The sequence below is a fragment of the Pieris brassicae genome, chromosome 6, assembly GCF_905147105.1.
Source record: "Pieris brassicae chromosome 6, ilPieBrab1.1, whole genome shotgun sequence".
Classification (NCBI taxonomy): Eukaryota; Metazoa; Arthropoda; class Insecta; order Lepidoptera; family Pieridae; genus Pieris; species Pieris brassicae.
Window position 1 is genome coordinate 7,659,668 of NC_059670.1, and position 17,876 is coordinate 7,677,543.

Consider the following 17,876-nt stretch of genomic DNA (forward strand, 5'->3'; position numbering starts at 1 on the left):
GGTATAACATGTAAATGTATTTTTCCACAAGTTTTACGTTTTTTTAATTAGTCTTTTTGTTGTATCGTCTTATACACGGATAGTCATAATAAAGCCAAAAATTTAAATTATTTTGTTTACTACAAGCGTGTTTAATTAGGAGGGGTCACATGATGTTAAGCGACACCGCTGCCCATGGATAGTCACTTTGCCAGAGGGCTCGCGAGTGCGTTGCCGGCCTTTAAGGAATTGGTACGCTCTTTTTTTGAAGGACCCTAAGACATATTAGTTCGTACTGGTTCCAGATAGTAGTGGCAAAAATTAAATCAAAATCTGTCCAATTACACAGTTTTAATGAACACTGATCTTTTGATCACTGCTTAATCCCCGTTTTTGAGAAACAATTAAATTAGGCAGTTCTATTATGGATGTTGGTTTAGAATAAAATTTACTATATTTCTAAAGCAACCTTGTTACAGTATCAGCTGTGGTGGTTTGTCAGTTCTTCGACTGCCACGATGACCCGGCTTTCGATCCTGATGAAGGGCCTTTAGACGAGTTACAGTTCACATGGCTTGGAGCGTTGCAGTATATACACGGTAATGTATATAAAATTCAAAATTCCTACACCTCTAATTTCATTTTGTATTTTTTTATTTATAAAGAAAATTTACAGCTTAATAATTATATGGATTGAGAACTGGTACAAAGAAAATAATAAACAAACTTAATTAGTCGAGGAACACTTAGGACAATCAACTTATAATACAATATTTATTTTCCTAAAGAATTCAGGTGTCAGAGCTCTCCTTGCCGACACCACACTTGAGGTGAGCAGGTCAATATCAACAGTCAAATTGTCAACCTTAACCTAATCAAAAAGCTGTTCCTGGGTTTTATTGTCCTATTATATACATTTATTAACTCCAACTTAATTGTCGTCTATGTCTGTGCCTTTTGGTAGTACTTATGCCACTGTATAAAAATTACTTCAAGGTATGAGTTTGTTGCCCGCATTTTAACTCGTGATCCACAAATCTTTTTTTTTAATTTTAGAAAGATTTGTGTTATGTTCGTTATCAATAAACCCACAAATATTAAAAGATCGTTAATCCTCTATAAAAACTACTATCGACACAAGATCTGATTATAACTTCAATCACAATACATATATTACCGTCGTTGGTCCTACTTAAGACTTATACCCACGAGAGTTATACAAAGTAGGAAATCGGTGTAAATTCAGGGTCATTATACTAGATAAAGCAGTAATACTAATGAAGTGTCACCTGTTCCAGTGAAGAACGGAACGCCTCATTACTTCCGCGTACCTCGAGTGGTACTAATTAGCCGACAATTTGTTCTGACAACGTCTATCGACGCCGCTCTCATACCTAATGGCTATGCCTTGTAAGTATATGGCCAGTGGCTATAAGAACGCTTTTTATAAATTATCTATCTTTATATAGGTCACATTCTTTTTATAGGCCACTAACCGCCTTTTATGCCTTTCAAACTCAGGGAAAAATTAAGTAGATACAAATGAAACACAAACAAAGATTCAATAATTTTTCAGAGGTAACGTAGTATTCGGAGATTACGAAAGAGATGAAGTGGAATGCAAGACAACTGTAGAAGAGCTGGCAGAAGGCAAGGAATGTGAACCAGCAGTTTTATTAATGCCGATCGCAGATGTATTGTTGCATCCTGAATACAAACATTTTGGAGTTAAACATAGTATAGCGTTACTCAAGCTTATTACGCCAGTTAAATCACGTGAGTTGTAAAAGTTATTACATTATAACGGATACTATCCTTTTTTAAATTTTAGATTTGTATTATTTATTTTGTATTTGTATTTCCGATTATTACATATAATAATGTTTTTATTTATAATAAATTATAAAGCTTCTATGAAAAATTCGTCCACCAGTGATTGGTGTGGTGGTGAATTATTTAACGTAACGTACTGTAACGTACTCCTAAGAACGGTACGACCTCTTTTAGTAGCAGTTCCGTACTAGTACTGACTAATTTTTTTATCATTAACTTCGTTTATGCCTTTTATGTTACTTTACAATCTTTACATACTGCATATGTAGTATCCAACTGCGTATATAATATAATTAAGTCATAATTAAAAGGGCTACACAGTTCATTTGGAGCAATATTCAAGATTTACACACACACATATTTATTTTATGTTCTCACATACTGTTTAAAAAAGAAAATATCTTCATCCAGAATACATGGTGCCAGCATGTCTCCCTTTCAAGAATTTTGCAATAGCCAGAAGCGGCAAGCAGACCACAGATAGTCTTCTCCACATTGATTTCTCGAGTGGTAATTATATTAGTGACGGTTCTTATAATGTAATGGCAAAATGCCATTCTCAATATTATAACATTGCAATGGGTGGAAGATATATTTTTACGCGTCTATTGAATTGTTATTTAGAAAAAGTTATGCAGTCTTACTAAAATGGAGTTTAATTTATGTTTGTCTATAATCAGTTTTATTAGATAATATCAATTTTGTGAAAAGTCCGGGACCAAAGTTTTGGTTGGGAAACAAGATTTCCGTCTTTTACGTAGAAAATAGTTTCTAATAAATTTTAATTACAAAGTTAGTTTTGGTATTTATTATTATAATATGGTAATTTACGCAGATGTTCCAAGAGATTTTCTGGAAGAAGAAAAAGATATTCAAAAAGTGAAACTTCTTCCGAGGGAGCTCTGCTATTTGTATGATGCCCTTCCCCTACGAGGGGTAAGTGATAGTTTTAATAGCAGTATAAGAATGCTTCGTTGATCAGGCTTTGGTTTCTTCGATCGAGGTCTAACAGGTTAATGCACATTCATTGCTCGTACATTTTATTGATATATAATAAATAATATGTGGCAAACGTAGCAGTATTGGCCTAGTGGCTTCAGCGTACGACTCTCTTCCTTGCGGTCGTACGTTTGATAACATTTGCTCGAACGCTGAAGGAAAACAACACGAGGAAACCGGCTTGCCTTAGACCCTAATAGTCGACGGCGTGTATCAGGCAAAGGAAGGTGGTTACCTACTTACCTATTAGATTGATAAATGATCATGAACCATACATAAATCTTAGGCCCAGAAAAAAAAAACCGGCACTGATTTGTTTATTTTATGTGACAATCGTATTATAAGTGAAGTATCTTTGTTACGCTAATCATCTTAGTATTATAAATAGTTTTGACGAGACGATGACTCTCAATTATGTACACGCAATTAATTATTGCCTTCAAGATTTTATCAGGCGTTAAATATTTCCTCAGAACGTAACGAAGCTGCCGAAAGACCGCGTAGCGTGCACCACTGGTTGTGGTTTCCACTCTGGATCGCCTTTATTCGTCCATGAGCATACTGGCCACTGGTCAATAGTAGCTATTTCCCAAGGTTAGCAATGCGCAAGAAATACCGAAACTAATTATCATTTGAAATTAAATAATGCGTATAATTAAATGCGTAACAGTACCAAACTATATTTAATTCATTTTATTTACACGATTTAATGGCTAGGACTCTGAAATAATTGTCTACTAATTTGTGAATTTATTTCCTTATTATTGAATGTGTAAATTAGGGTATTGTGAACAGCAATACGTTGTTTTGTCATCAAAAATAATATCTCTTATAAAGGCGGGTCACCATGTCAAGATCCGCTGCGCATACGACGACCTCCAGCGCCACCTCTGCAAACCTTAATTCACCCGTACGTGCCTTGGATCACGGCAGCTATTACTGGCAAAGCAGTGGGTTCTTTTGCTAAGGATGATCCTTTTGGTAAGTAAGCGGCGAATATTTTGTGAGATATAATGGTTTTTTTATTTATTAGTTAACGTTTAAATATGTTTTAGTTATTCTACCATCTTGACCAAATATAAATGCTGCATTAAGAATATTCGTAGGCGTTAATTAATTTTTTATAGGCGCTCGTGATATGTATACTATTGGGAATTATCTGTTAATATTTTACTATTTCTAATTTTTCAACGGTCACTGCAGTGCACATTATATTTCACTTGCCTTTTTAGAAATTGTGTTCATTTGATGTACCTTATATTATCGGGATTGAAATGGTAGCTGCAAAAAACTTGATGACGACGAATAAAATGGGGTGGAAAAAGTTTGAGGAGAGGGACCTGGACAGGGGCCGCATCTTAGTAGTATTTTTTAATTTATATCTATGTTAATAATATGTTGATGAAAAAGGCTTATTACTAATATTATCATATATTATATAATGCATAGAGACATATGTATTAAATAAAACATGACATTTAAGTTAGAAGCACACAGGTTATTAGAATTTGCGCATAGTTATCATTCTATGCAAAATAACGTAATATCTAGAAACAAGTTGCAGTATAAATTATATGTTACTAGGATATGTGATGCCCCGTACATCCATTTATGATCTGATTGCCCATACATGGGTCGGCCACTGGTGGATGGGTGGTCTCCGCTGCTACGATAGAGGAGAAGCCGCAAATGACATGTTCAGATTTTACCACGAGGTGTTCCAGGTCAAACCGACTACCACTACGTATTTGACGTACTATCTTGAGGTATATTTTCACTCAAAATTATTATCATTTAGGTATTCATTCTCTTCACTACGTACTGAAAAAAATTACAATTTTGTTACTAGTATTTTGAAACCATTAATACTATTATACCCTTTTCCTGTTCTGTAGATTTTAGTATCCAATAACATTTCATTGTTATATACAAGATTTTCCTTGCAAAGTCTTGTAACTAAAACTATAAAGAAAATCATTCTAATCGTTACTGGTTTCTTACAATTATATTTTAATTTTGGGAAGCCGTAATATTAAACTGTTAAATATATAGGTAATAGATAAAAAATATAAAAATAGCTCAAATAAAATCTCACATAAGAAATAAAGAAGTAAGTAATACAGCGAGAAAGTGCTGCAGAAGCCACAGAGGTCAAACTTATTTGTAAAAAAAAATCTATTTAGCCATTTTTAATTGTGTATTATTATATATTTAATTATGTAGCCTAAGAATATCGTCAATCTGTATATTATTATGGAAATAAATAATTCAATGTATTTTATGTTTTATAGATTGATGCCGCACGTGACACCATGATTATTTGTGTGAAAGTAGGAATGCCGTATCGGCTTGGACAGCCCAAGGTCTGGCAGCTGGATACTCCAGAAGTTAAGGTATTAAAAAGTACAATATAAGGCAAAGTGAAAATAAATCAATTGATTTTGAGTTCATTCAGTATTAAACAGATTTTACAAAAGCTTGGTTCTTTAACTATTTATTTTTTCATTAGACACAGAAGGAAGAAAATTCCCGGAAACTTTTCTGTATACATACCATAGTAATATAATCACTACATTAATACAATCAGTTCAACCGAATATAGATTATATAATAATGATAAAAAACTCCCTTTCTTCTAATCAATATGATTTTTATTACAGGTGAGATTGCCAGTCCGAGGATTCAAACACACATACAAACTCCAAGTGGAAGCATGGGGTTACAACGCTACAGAATCGGTTTCATCATCAGACTCAGACACCAGCTCTTCAGAGGAAATGTAAATAAAAAAATTATAATCATTTAAAAGTTTATTTTTTTATTGCGTTTCTGCATGAAATGGTGTTTGGTCACAATTCTGAGCTTTGCTGTTGATGTACTATGCTTAAAAGAAAAAAGCATTTGAAATTGTTATTAAAGAAACGACTATGGTAATGGTATTAAAAATCCTCATCCAAAGACTCAATCGCTGCGCTGAAATTTAGTGCCAGTCAACTACCGAATTACTTTCAGAATGTATTTTTTTATAGCACTATATAAAAATAAATAAAAATATATTAACACAAAACATTTAATCCACAAGGATATCAGTATTTTCACACAAATAAAGGAATGTACACTAGAGTCTAACTGTCCCTTGGAGATGTGCTCAAATAGTGATGTTCAGCCACCAATTTAAATAATAATAAAAAGAAGATACAACGGAACAAATAAAACAATTTTCTACTTCATTGATTACGACGCAATATATATAGGTATATATAATATATAGTCACATTGATAACTTGAACATAATTGGAACTTTTGGTCATTATCTTCAAAATATTATTCGCGTTATAAAATCAAAAGAAATGATTGTTGAACGACTATAATAAAGATATGTGTGGTGGTATACATACCCGCTTAGAAATAATCAGTTTTTATTATTAAAATAACGTGTTAGTCGGAAAATAGAGAGATATTTTTTTCAAATTGTTGCAATTAAATTGTTTAATAGACTCGGAGGGGCGACTCATAGTGACTGTTCGCGCTAAATCGGTGTCAATCAAAGAAGGACGAACCGGATGGTAGGTGGTGTCCCGGCGTAATGGCGCAAGGGAGTTAAATTTTAACCGCTGTCGCGTGCGCACTAAATATATACCGCATACCGTATAGCATTTACTTTTTTTTTTGATTCATCATTGAAGGATCCAGTGTTTGGAGTGAGATACGCCACCGTTGATAATAAGTGCTAGTTTTAGTCTTATCGATTATTGGATTCCTTTTTTTATTATACTGACACGCGACAGCCGAACCAGCGCATATTATTTCACCGAGGGATGGAAGCATCTTGGATATAGCTTCCTTATACCCAGGCCCACACAGTTACAGTAATATGAGAAACACATAACAACAAAGTTAAAGCTGATATAATCTTTTATGAAGTAGATTGCTTAGCTTCTACTTGATAAAGACATATATAAAATTCTCTTTATCGTTTCGTAAATCTGTAAGGCGGAGCGCCATATTTCATTGGTAACAAGGTTATATTAGTACTGAAATGTAGGCCTTATTTCAATTTGAATAAGACATAAACTCCTGTAAATTTTAAAAGATCTTATGGTGTTGATAAGATCACGGTATTCGCAAATGAACAAAATTATAAGGTTTATGTACAATCGGTGAAGGAAGATATTTTAAATTATTCTTGAACCAACTAGTTTTTAGAGTAATTTTTACCTCGAGGTATTACGTCCTTTTATACTTTAACGAGTACAATTAATAAACTATGTCAAAAAACATATAAAATAATTTACTTGTATTGTGATTTTCAAAAGGAATCTTATAGTACTTCCACAAAATATTGTTTATGGATGCACACGTGGATGACTTTTCAGCAATGATACGCAAACGGACAGCCTCACTGATGCGTAGGGTTTGTGCGACTACTGAAACCCGAATGTGCTGTTTTGAGACATTGGGTTCATATACATGCCCATGTACCTGGTGCCTCAAAGCAACGCAGATTTATAAATTAAATGTTTTAATAATTTGGCTAATTTCAATTTTAATTTTACTAATATAGTTATAGGTATTACTCACTAATATGTGGACTTAAAATGGTCTGAATTAAATGATTTTTATTTTACTAACAACAGGTTTAGTGATATAAAATCCAAAAAGTATTAAAATACAATTATTAACATTTGTTCTCGGCTGTACATGTAATTACAATCCAATAGGAATGAGATAGACATCGCAACCATCTTTACGCTACAAGTTTTAATAACATAACATACAATTGTAGTTCTTAATACATTAATATAAAGACTCTATTTCTACGAAATTATCGTAATAAAGTTTTCTTCCAGCCTGTTAATGTTTGAAAATAGTTGCTAAGAAGGGCGTAAATATAATATTTTATTTGATTCGACAGTGCGTGCAGGTATAATTGTAATTTTAATTAAAGGAATACGAATTGAACTTTACGGAGACACATTGGTAAAGTTACTTTTGTAATTATACTTTACGCATTTCTACTAAACTTATAATAGAATGATTATTGTTGTATACAGACAAAACAGTCTAGAAGTACTAGATCCCATTTTATTTTGCGATATCCCTTATACAATTTTGCCTTTGCCTCAACACAGTTGAGATCCAAGATATATCGATTCCAAGTATGTAAGTTAAGTAGTAGTTTCAGTTTTAAAACAGAAATTGTGAATTCGAATCCCAGCTGTGATATAATAGATTTTTTTTCATATTGGTTTATGGTGGTGAAACAGGCTAAGGACACCGGCATATCTAAAATCTAAAATGATGTGTGTATGAAGGCTAGTCATCGAATTGACTAAACTCAACAAATGAACACTTGTAAGAGAAGTATATGGAGATACGGAAACATAATATAACAAATGTTATCTTTACAAAGAAACACTATGATCCAGGCACTTAGGAACAAAAACAAGGTCGGATTACCTTTGACACTTGGATTAGTGGTAAATAAACGCTTATTTTTATCAGTTACACCAGTGACGATGTACAGGCTGTTAAAAAGCTGTGGACTTAATCAAAAATTAAAAAAAATATTACTTAGTTTCTGGATCAATTCGAGCTGAATCGTTGATTAGATAACGACAGTGTTTATGATTCAAAAGTGGGTTGAATTCTTTGTTAAAATAGTTACTTCCAAAAATATAAAAAGGCCTTTGGCATACTTTACTTTTATTTGTTGTTTGTTTTTTTTGAGTTGTAGATTAGTTCATATTGATACGTTAATAAAATTAACACTAATCGTGCTTTAAGAAGCCTTATTTAAACATAACCATGTACATATTTAAGACTTCTTTCGTACAACTGTACGTTTATCAGCTTATTTAGAATGCGTGACATAGAAAAATAAGACTTAATTTATTAAGACATTTTTAGTTAATAAAAAATAACTTAAAGTATATTATTAAAATAAAAATCAGACGTAGCTGCCAGCTCTTTGGTATCCTGTGATGTCGATTAACCTTTTAGCTATTTCCTTAAAAAGCCTTATAGCGCTAGAAGACCTTTTTTTTTGATATCCGAGGTGGAAATGCATTTGCTCATTCCCTGCCCTCAAAGGTAGCAGGGGTATGTGGGACTCGACCCACGCCAGAATCTCTACTATTCAGAGACAGGGTGAACAATACCCACTAAAACCACCTCGAGTAGATGTTGTCTGTTGTTGGTTCCATGTAGATGGGACGGGGCCAGCGTGTCTCAACAGATTGCATCCTAAACCACCACCCGCCATAGACTTGTTGCGATTCGGAGCGTGTCTGGCGCAAGAAAAGTTCCTGTACTTGAAGGGTACGCTTGAAACCAATAGCCGGCCTCATGAGTACCTACAGCTAAAAGCCTAGCACGCGTTAGTTTATGTCGTCTATGGTTTATGTGGAAACTTTTTGACCTGGGCGCAATTAAGAAAACGTTTCTTGCATCTTCCAAGACAAAATTCTAAAAGTTTGAATGGGATGCCCTTAAAATTTAACTTATAAGATTTGCTGAACCATGAACAGAATATAGGAAGCCTGGTAAAGAGACACTGGAAAATTTGCGAAAAAAGTGAATTATAAATAGCAAAAGGCAGTGCGTTGTGGAACAAAGAACCGACAGACCGCTTTATCATCTTTGTACACAAATACGGATGGTCAATTTATATAAAATAAGTGCCGTCAATCATTACAAAATAAAAATATAAATTTCATCTTGTTATAGATGCATGCTTGTTTCCGCATGTCGTTATTTGAAAAACCTTACAATAATATAATCAATAAATTAATAATCATACAAATCTTATGAATAAAAGATCAATTAAATTATTTTTTACTTTTGACTTAAATTTGTTTACTTTAAAAAGGAATTTACGTCAATTTAGAATTGTATTTTTAAATATCACCTATTTATGTTTGAACTTTACAAAAATAAAATCGTTTCGTTGTAACAAGTGTGTTAAACAAACAGACGTACACTCGAGCAAATAATTAACAAAGTATCATTATTCATTCCAGCTTTATTTGTGATTCATGACCTGAATTTCGTAAATGATAAATCACAGATGTAAATTAAATTTAATTTGAATTTTTAAGATTTTTAGTTTGCGACCTGTTTAAACTCACTGTTATCGTTTGCCATATTATTGAGTTTGATTTCTTGCCGATAATTACCATTAAATTTATTGTGTTCAGCTTTCGGTTGTATGTCATCTGTTTTGCGGTAGAAAAAACACGGTTAGGTCACGTTTATACTTGGGCGGAGGAAGCCTAGAGTGAATCTGTAGGGCACAAATGGTGACATAAGGTCAAAGCAGTAAGTCACATTGAGCGCTAAGTCTCGAATCTGTATCTTAAATCTGACCCTAAAAGATTTTTCAATGCCTATTTGTCCAGAATTCAGTGTTTTTGCGTCGTTTTAATTACCTATGTATATATATATGTTTATAATATATTATATATATGCAATTGACATTAGTTTTATTTTAGTAAGTATATTTATAAGTATCAAGAAACAAGCAAAGATCAGTTTCAGTCATATACCAATTATATGTCTCGGTTCGGGTCTATTAAATGTGCTACAATGTCATACTTGATAAAATTAAAAAATAATATCGAAGTTGCCAAGCGTTGGTGGTGTAATGGTCAGCATAGTTGCCTTCCAAGCAGTTGATCCGGGTTCGATTCCCGGCCAACGCACTCTTTTTATTTAATTTTTTACTTATTTTATATTATCTTTCAATCAGATAAATGATTTTAATGGTTTAGTAATATATTGATTACTCTCCAGATTTAAAGCAAAAAGCGTAAGAAAGTTCTTAAATTTTATGGCTAATGCGGTGCTCCTGGGTTTGATGAAAAAAAGATTGTTTTGCTGACAACAACCTCAAAAATATGTAGATCTAAATCAAACATGTATGCGTTTAAATATCACATTCATATCACTCATAGAAGAATGTTTTAACCAAACAATATAATAATTTAATCTTGAACAAATATTTTCTACCCTTTTAAAGGATTATAGATCCTGAATAAACTCGTGCTGGATTAAAAAAAGGCAAACAAAAGGCACGCGACTCCAGGTGTGTTTGTGTTGAATTTTAATCAGAATACCTGCCATATTATAAAGTAACTTCAAAATACTCGACTGGGAATTGATTTTTGGTCGAAAGTACTTATTCGGTAGAAGGGCCAAAACTTTCAAATTTATTTTAATTATTATTTTGTACGGTTTAGCTTAATATTATTGATTATTTAATTGATTTTGCTCATTGGTAAAAAATATATTACATACGTACCCTAAAACATTTATTTAAATAAATCTACAGTGATGTAGTAATGGTGAAATAATTTATGAAAGCGGTCCTGTTGTTTTAAAGTTTATTTGTTACATAGTACTTTTTGTAATTTAGTTGCGTAATTTCACGAAAATGATTATCAAGGCATTCAATATTTAGCCTTACATTATTCTACATAGACCTATACGATGATTTCCAGTAGTATTAAAAATTTATGAAGTCTTGTGTGATAGTATTGATAATAAAATAATTTTAGAAATAATTTTGTTCAATTAGATTTTTTCAAGTTTTCGGACACTGCTTAGCTGTCAATTTACGTCCTTATCCATAAGGGTTAATATGTCATAATAAACTGGGGTAAAATTATAACCCTTAGGGTGCGCGGTAGTACATACAATGATTTATAATCTCGCGCACCTGGCGATCGCGTGCCATTTAGATTAGAAAGATGTGTTATGTATTTTAAACCAATATAAATTGTGGTTTGAATTCTTATAAAGGGTATAAACTAAAGATTTAATCGATTTAAAAAAATAATAATAGTATAATCCTTTTATTTGAAATAAAAAAAGTCAATAGCGCTACAACGTTTTTAGGTCTGGGCCTCAGATATCTGTATCTGTTTCATGATCATCTATTAATCTAATAGGCAAGTAGGTGATCAGCCTTTTGTGCTTGACACATGCCTTGACTTTTTGGATCTAAGGCAAGCCGGTTTCCTCACGATGTTTTCCTTCACCCTTCGAGCGAATGTTTAATGCGCACATATAAAGAAAGTCCATTGGTGCACAGCCAGGGATCGAACCTCGACCTCAGAGATGAGAGTCGCACGCTGAAGCCACTAGGCCATGCTGCTTTTTTATTTGAATAACTTTACAACTATATTTCTATCATCTCATTCTCTCTTCTTTATATCTGTGTACCCTTTTTTGGCAAAGGAAGATCCAAATCCCGCTATATCTGTCTGCACTGCTCCACTCTCTACCACCTGCTGTTTTCTTATTCTAATCTATCCACCTACTAAATTGTCTTCCTCTTTTGCGTTTATTGTATCTTGGGCAACAGTTTAATACTTTATTGCTCCACTTTTCTGTTCCTCTGGCCATGTGCCCCGTCCATTTCCACTTAAGTTGATTTATTTTCTATTGTGGCATCTGCTACCTTAGTTATTTTTCTTAGTATTATTTTTGTATCTATTATTTTCTTCCCTATCATATATCGTACCAACGATCTTTGACACACTTGTATGCTGGGCTTTAGTGTCCCAATCTTGAGCTCCATATAGGTAGTACACAAGTATAAAAAGCATTCTTTTTATTACCATAGTCGTTTTCTTTTTATTCATGACTTCTCTCAGCGTCCAAAGCTTCCATGCTTCATAAATATTTTCTGACTAAGGTACTAGTGTTCGATGTTATCGTTTCCTTAAGCAGTTTTTATAACCTTGTAATCATATTAAATGGAAATATAGAATATTGTTTGCATAATACACTAAAAATAGAAAAATAATAGACAAGCAACAGGATATTACATAAAAAAACAAAAGCAGCACGGTAAACGAACGCATCAGTCATGAGCTGACCCATATTTTGTGACCTCCAAATATGCAATAACCGGGAACAGAGGTGAGAACGATCCGACGACATATCTCAATGTCAATTTCATTTATTACAAATTGCAAAGTATGAGAAAACGTAACGGATAAATTAATGTTTAAGCGTCTACCATGGGTATGGGTTTCAAATAACGAACACTTTATTGATGCCGTGTGCATATTTACTATTGTCATTGTCATTGACAGATAATTTGCAAAAAATAAATGTAAAGAAATTGGTAACGTTTTATACCAACTGGGTAAGATATAATTTGTTTTACTACTTCTTTGGTTTATCTTCAAGAAGTTGATTAATGTTTTTTTTTCAAAATGGCCAACATAAGTATATACTTACTTATGTCGTGCAATTTTCTCACCATAGACGGCGGTATTTGTATTTTAATAAGCTCTGAAAATCAAGAAGGAAGTTTATTAAGTAGGACGCAGGTGTGGGACAACTTTGCATTGTTTGTATGTTTTACGAAGACGTTTATAATTAGTAACATATAATTTGTATATTAATTTTTTTACATTTATTCAGTCCCACTAATAATAGTGGAAATGAAACCAAAATCAGGACGTCAATAGAATAGAACATCAAAACCATTCTGCAAAAAAGTCTTCGGATCAATCTCTAGATAGACCCTAAAATTTAATCAAAATGTAAATCCAGCCCATCTATTGCCGAAAATTGCATTATACAAATAATGATTGCTCCCATTTCGAACGGATGGCTGGCGAAAGTGGGCCAAATTTGGGGTCCCTATATTTGCGATACATTGAACTTCACACTTTAAATCATAACATTAAGGCTTATATTAGTACACAATGTTCAATTAGGTTCTATATCCGCACGAACCAAAAGTTATCAATTATATAACATTTTGCAGATCGCAGTGATTCGGTCAAGTATGATGTATGATTTGAATCATCAGGCAGGATGCGACCAAGTTTATTATATTAAAGAATACGCATTTGAATAAACGGTTGTAAATCAAGAATATTATTGAAAAAAACATTTTTCAAAAATACCTGCTCATGAACATTGTAGGAATCAGTGTATATAACTATCGTTGTCCCACACCTGCGCCTTACCTAATAGAATTATAAATATTGGTGTCTGACGAGAAAATATTTGTTTCGGGTATTTTAATTAAATTCCAGAGATAAAATAAAATAGGATCACTTATAATGAATAACAATATTTATTTGTCTTAATAATGTTTCTATTACCTATACATATATGTTCCAGAACACTAGTCAAATATTTTATGTTCTGTGGAGGTACCCTACTACTTTCCATAGAAGGATATCAGACCTAAACAAATTTTTATCTATGTAAAACTGAATACAACATTTTTAATATCGATTGAATCGCATTTGTGTAAATATGTAAGATATTTTTTTTGTATTAAAATTTGAATTATAATTCAACAAGCGTTGGTGGTGTAATGGTCAGCATAGTTGCCTTCCAAGCAGTTGATCCGGGTTCGATTCCCGGCCAACGCACACCTTTTGTACGGGTTTTTTTTAAATATCTTTGACTCCGAAATTTAATTTTTTATTTACATATGTAGTTCCTTCAATACCCGTGCGATTGCGCTGTAGAAAGTTTATATGTCAAAGCCGGAATCTACTGAAGGATCGCAGAGTAGAGGCTAGGTGGTAAATAATAATAACAGTAATAAATAATATTATATACCTTATTCATAAAAACTAAATCAATCAAATTGAACTATTTTAACTAAAGGACAAACCAGTAGTTCGTATCTTTCTGAAATATGTGTTTATGCTGTGATGTGGGGTTATAATAACCAATTTTGGCTTCAAAATCTAGTCTTTGAAATTTCCGTGAAATCTTAAAAGGTAATTTTTATAAATGCATGGTTTAAAAACAACTGGCGTTATTTAAACAGCTTCGGCGCAATTCAATTCTTTTTGTCTTATTTCTCTCAAAATACGTCACCTCGGCGGGAGAGCCATTTGTCACGCCTAAACAAACACGAGATATAGGGCATGGGACGTTGTTTACTTTGAAATATTTGAATTTTACACGTTGGGGTGTCTGTAGAGTGGTTTATGTTTACAGGGATGCTTGGAACGACATGTACAGTCGTAGGAATAATTGACTAAAATGTACATACTAAGAACTGTTAAAGCACTGCACATTCTAGTCAGATTAAAAAAATCATATACGGATTACGTTATAAGGATGTATATGTATTCCAATAATATCTCTAAGCAGGCATGAGAATCCGCAGGGAAAGCGAAATACTGATACGATACCTGGCGATGCAGATGAGGCAAAAGGACTTGAAGCGAAAAAAAATTGAAAGAATAAGACCGAACGCGTTAGAGCCTCTGTCCCATCCAGGTCTGACATTAAGTCAAGTTGTAAGGATGGGAATACACGTTGTACGTTCTATAAAATAGTAAAAAGTAACGAACGTGAATATTGACTGTTTTGAGAGGAAACTCTTGAAAAATGTCATAATCTATGTGGAAGTGTGGTCGATCCTATCAGTTTGCGCACCAGCCCCGAGGTCCAAAGGCGATGACTGTTGTGATCTTGGCTTTTTGGAAACACGTTGAGGTCGGTTTTGCTATATCAGCTGTAAGTTACAGAATACTAGCGCTGTATGTGTTCTGTATCTGTAGTAGGTTTATTTATAAATATTGTTTATGTTTGATCTGTATAAATTATAATCTTCATAAAAAGCAAAGATGACGTAGTTGCCTGTAATGAATAGCCATCTGGTCTATAAATCACATTCTAACATTGGGGCTTTCCCACTTCAGTTCCGAGAAGTATACATATTTCATATATGAATGAACATTTCATATGAGTATGAATTCATGGCGGGAAAACTATGTTGTGCATTTGATAACCTCGAGAGTAATATATGTATATGAAATAATTATCTAGCTGCGTCCCGAGGTTTCATCTGCCTTTCGCTTTATATGTACACTGTATAACATACGATATATAAAATGCTTCTAAAACCTATCAACAATATATAAAAATCGGCCCAGCTGTTAAGGACGAGTTCAATCACAAATGCGTATATATTTTATGACGTACAATAACCATTTCATTACATTAAATATGGTGGTCCTGGATTCAATTTTCGGTGAAATAGTTTTGAATAAGTAGACACAGGAGACATAGCATTGTAACCTAGAATGTTTGTTACAGTAGATTTTCATAATAATAAATTAATTAACATGATAAACATTATCACAAAACAGAGACGGTCTTACTACTGAAAGCAGTTTCCTGTAAGATGTAAGTATGTAAAATTCAGATTTCATGGCTTCTACGAAGAGATGACATCACACATTTAACTGAAATGTTCTGGGAATGTTGGAGGGAAAAACCCCAAGTGAGATCAGAAAGCATGCTATCATTGTTTATGTATTAGACTAGTTAAAAATAGACATCTAATGTTTGCTCTCGGTGAATTACACCTGGCGAAGAAACATGACTTGGCTTTCTGTATTATATGAACTATTTTTTTATTGACTCTTCTTAAAGCGTTTATTTATCAAATCAATCAGTAATTCTGAATATACTATAATAATACTAAATTTATATAGTCTTTCTGTTAGTGGAGGTAGTGAGAGGAGAGAAGAGAAGTGATAAATATATCAGTATGAAGATGCATAATAAATTATGTAAGAATAATAATAGTAAACATCACAATCACAATCATACGAAACAAGAAAAAATAAGAATAAATAAAAAGCCTACAATAAGCAATCTTACTTATATAAGCAGTTCCATAAAATCCAGTCGTAAACAATGTAATTAAAAAATGTTTGTAGTCGACTTTTAAAGAATACCAAGTCTGCATGACTACAGTTGGACTACAGTCTGGAGTGACCGGTTTTTAGAGGAACGAAAAGAATGCGTTTTACATTAAAGTTACTATATTAAGACAATACATAGCCGCGCATAACAAATTAAATAATTAATATTTTAAGTAATTATGTATATAGTCGAGTATAGACTTGCGTTGGAGAAGAAAGCGTCGTATATGTTTTATATACTAATAATAATAACACACTAGAATTAATCTACTAATTTTTTTTTGTGACCACAATGAACAGTGTATAAAGTTAGAATCTGGACTGGATTGAAATTATTTCAAATGGCTAATTACACATGATAACTAAAGTGAGATATGTATCAAGATTACTCGTGAACGATAAAATATAAATATATTTTAAGAACACCTTGAAAACCGATTATTGTAATAATTTGCGTTGCGTACCTATGCTATTGTTTACCAAAAGAGATTCAGAAAATTCAAACAACAAAACACTAAATTGGGCGTATTTCAAAGACACGTGTAGAAATTTATATTTTGGCGTATAAATACTCCATGGTATCAACCTTCTTTATAGGGTTTAGTAAGAAAAATAATATTTGACGTTTAGATGAGAGTAGGCTGAAGGATAATGATTTATGTTAACTTCCACCATAATTATTTCCTACTTACATCTACTGTTTTCTTAAGAAAGCAAGATGCTGATTTTACTAATATATATACTAAAATTGGATGTTGTTTGCACTTTAAGTCGTTGGAAGACTCGTACCATAACTTGATGAAACACCATGTGTGTTATCACCATTGCTTGGTGATCCTGGAATCAATATTGGGGAAACAATAATTATTTTATAAAAATAATACATATAAAAGCAAAATATCCCAGGATATTATATAATCTTCTCTAGGGACCTTCCCTACTGAAAGATTTACTGTTTCATATATTTTTGTTCAATTAAGGACTGACCAATGTGTTGATGCCCTTATTGTCACTACAGTGTCAGGCGCTAATTTATACATAGCGAATGTTAGCCGATAATAACTTAAATACATAGTAATGAGGAGTGTGCATTATTGACGTTTCTTATAATATCACTGGCGCTATTTTTTCACAAAAAAAATGTGTGCCTACTTTGTTTCCTGGGGTATATTTTCCTCTCTTGCCGATCTGACTAGTGGCCTATCTCAGCTTCACACTGCTAGACGTTGTTTTTAAATATTTTATAATTCCTATAGTAATGAAGCAGTCTAATGGCTAAGAGGGCTGAGTGACGCGGGTCAAAACAGTGACGCGGGTCTAATTAAAAGAAGAATGAAAGAAAAAACTTTATCATACACA

At 32.8% G+C, this 17,876-nt stretch overlaps 1 protein-coding gene and 2 non-coding genes across 3 annotated transcripts; all 3 read left to right on the plus strand.

The window, feature by feature from the left end:
* Window positions 1–1,658: 1,658 nt before the first annotated feature.
* LOC123710615 lies at window positions 1,659–5,594 on the plus strand. Its single transcript, XM_045662634.1, has 8 exons — window positions 1,659–1,755; window positions 2,224–2,322; window positions 2,648–2,732; window positions 3,278–3,405; window positions 3,649–3,792; window positions 4,396–4,577; window positions 5,103–5,204; window positions 5,472–5,594. The coding sequence occupies exons 1-8, from the start codon at window positions 1,659–1,661 to the stop codon at window positions 5,592–5,594; spliced, it is 960 nt and encodes a 319-aa protein (XP_045518590.1).
* Window positions 5,595–10,442: 4,848 nt separating this feature from the next.
* Trnag-ucc lies at window positions 10,443–10,514 on the plus strand. Its single transcript has one exon. It is a non-coding gene; the product is annotated as a tRNA-Gly (tRNA).
* A 3,630-nt stretch (window positions 10,515–14,144) lies between these two features.
* On the plus strand, window positions 14,145–14,216 carry Trnag-ucc. Its single transcript has one exon. It is a non-coding gene; the product is annotated as a tRNA-Gly (tRNA).
* Window positions 14,217–17,876: the final 3,660 nt, after the last annotated feature.

Bases quoted from the DNA above. Each gene is read 5' to 3' on its own strand.
- LOC123710615 (XM_045662634.1), top strand. From the start codon at position 1,659: ATGCCGATCGCAGATGTATTGTTGCATCCTGAATACAAACATTTTGGA. The intron at 2,733-3,277 runs CCTTCCCCTACG...GCGTTAAATATT, and splicing joins CTCTGCTATTTGTATGATGC to TCCTCAGAACGTAACGAAGC. The intron at 3,793-4,395 runs GTAAGTAAGCGG...ATATGTTACTAG, and splicing joins TGCTAAGGATGATCCTTTTG to GATATGTGATGCCCCGTACA.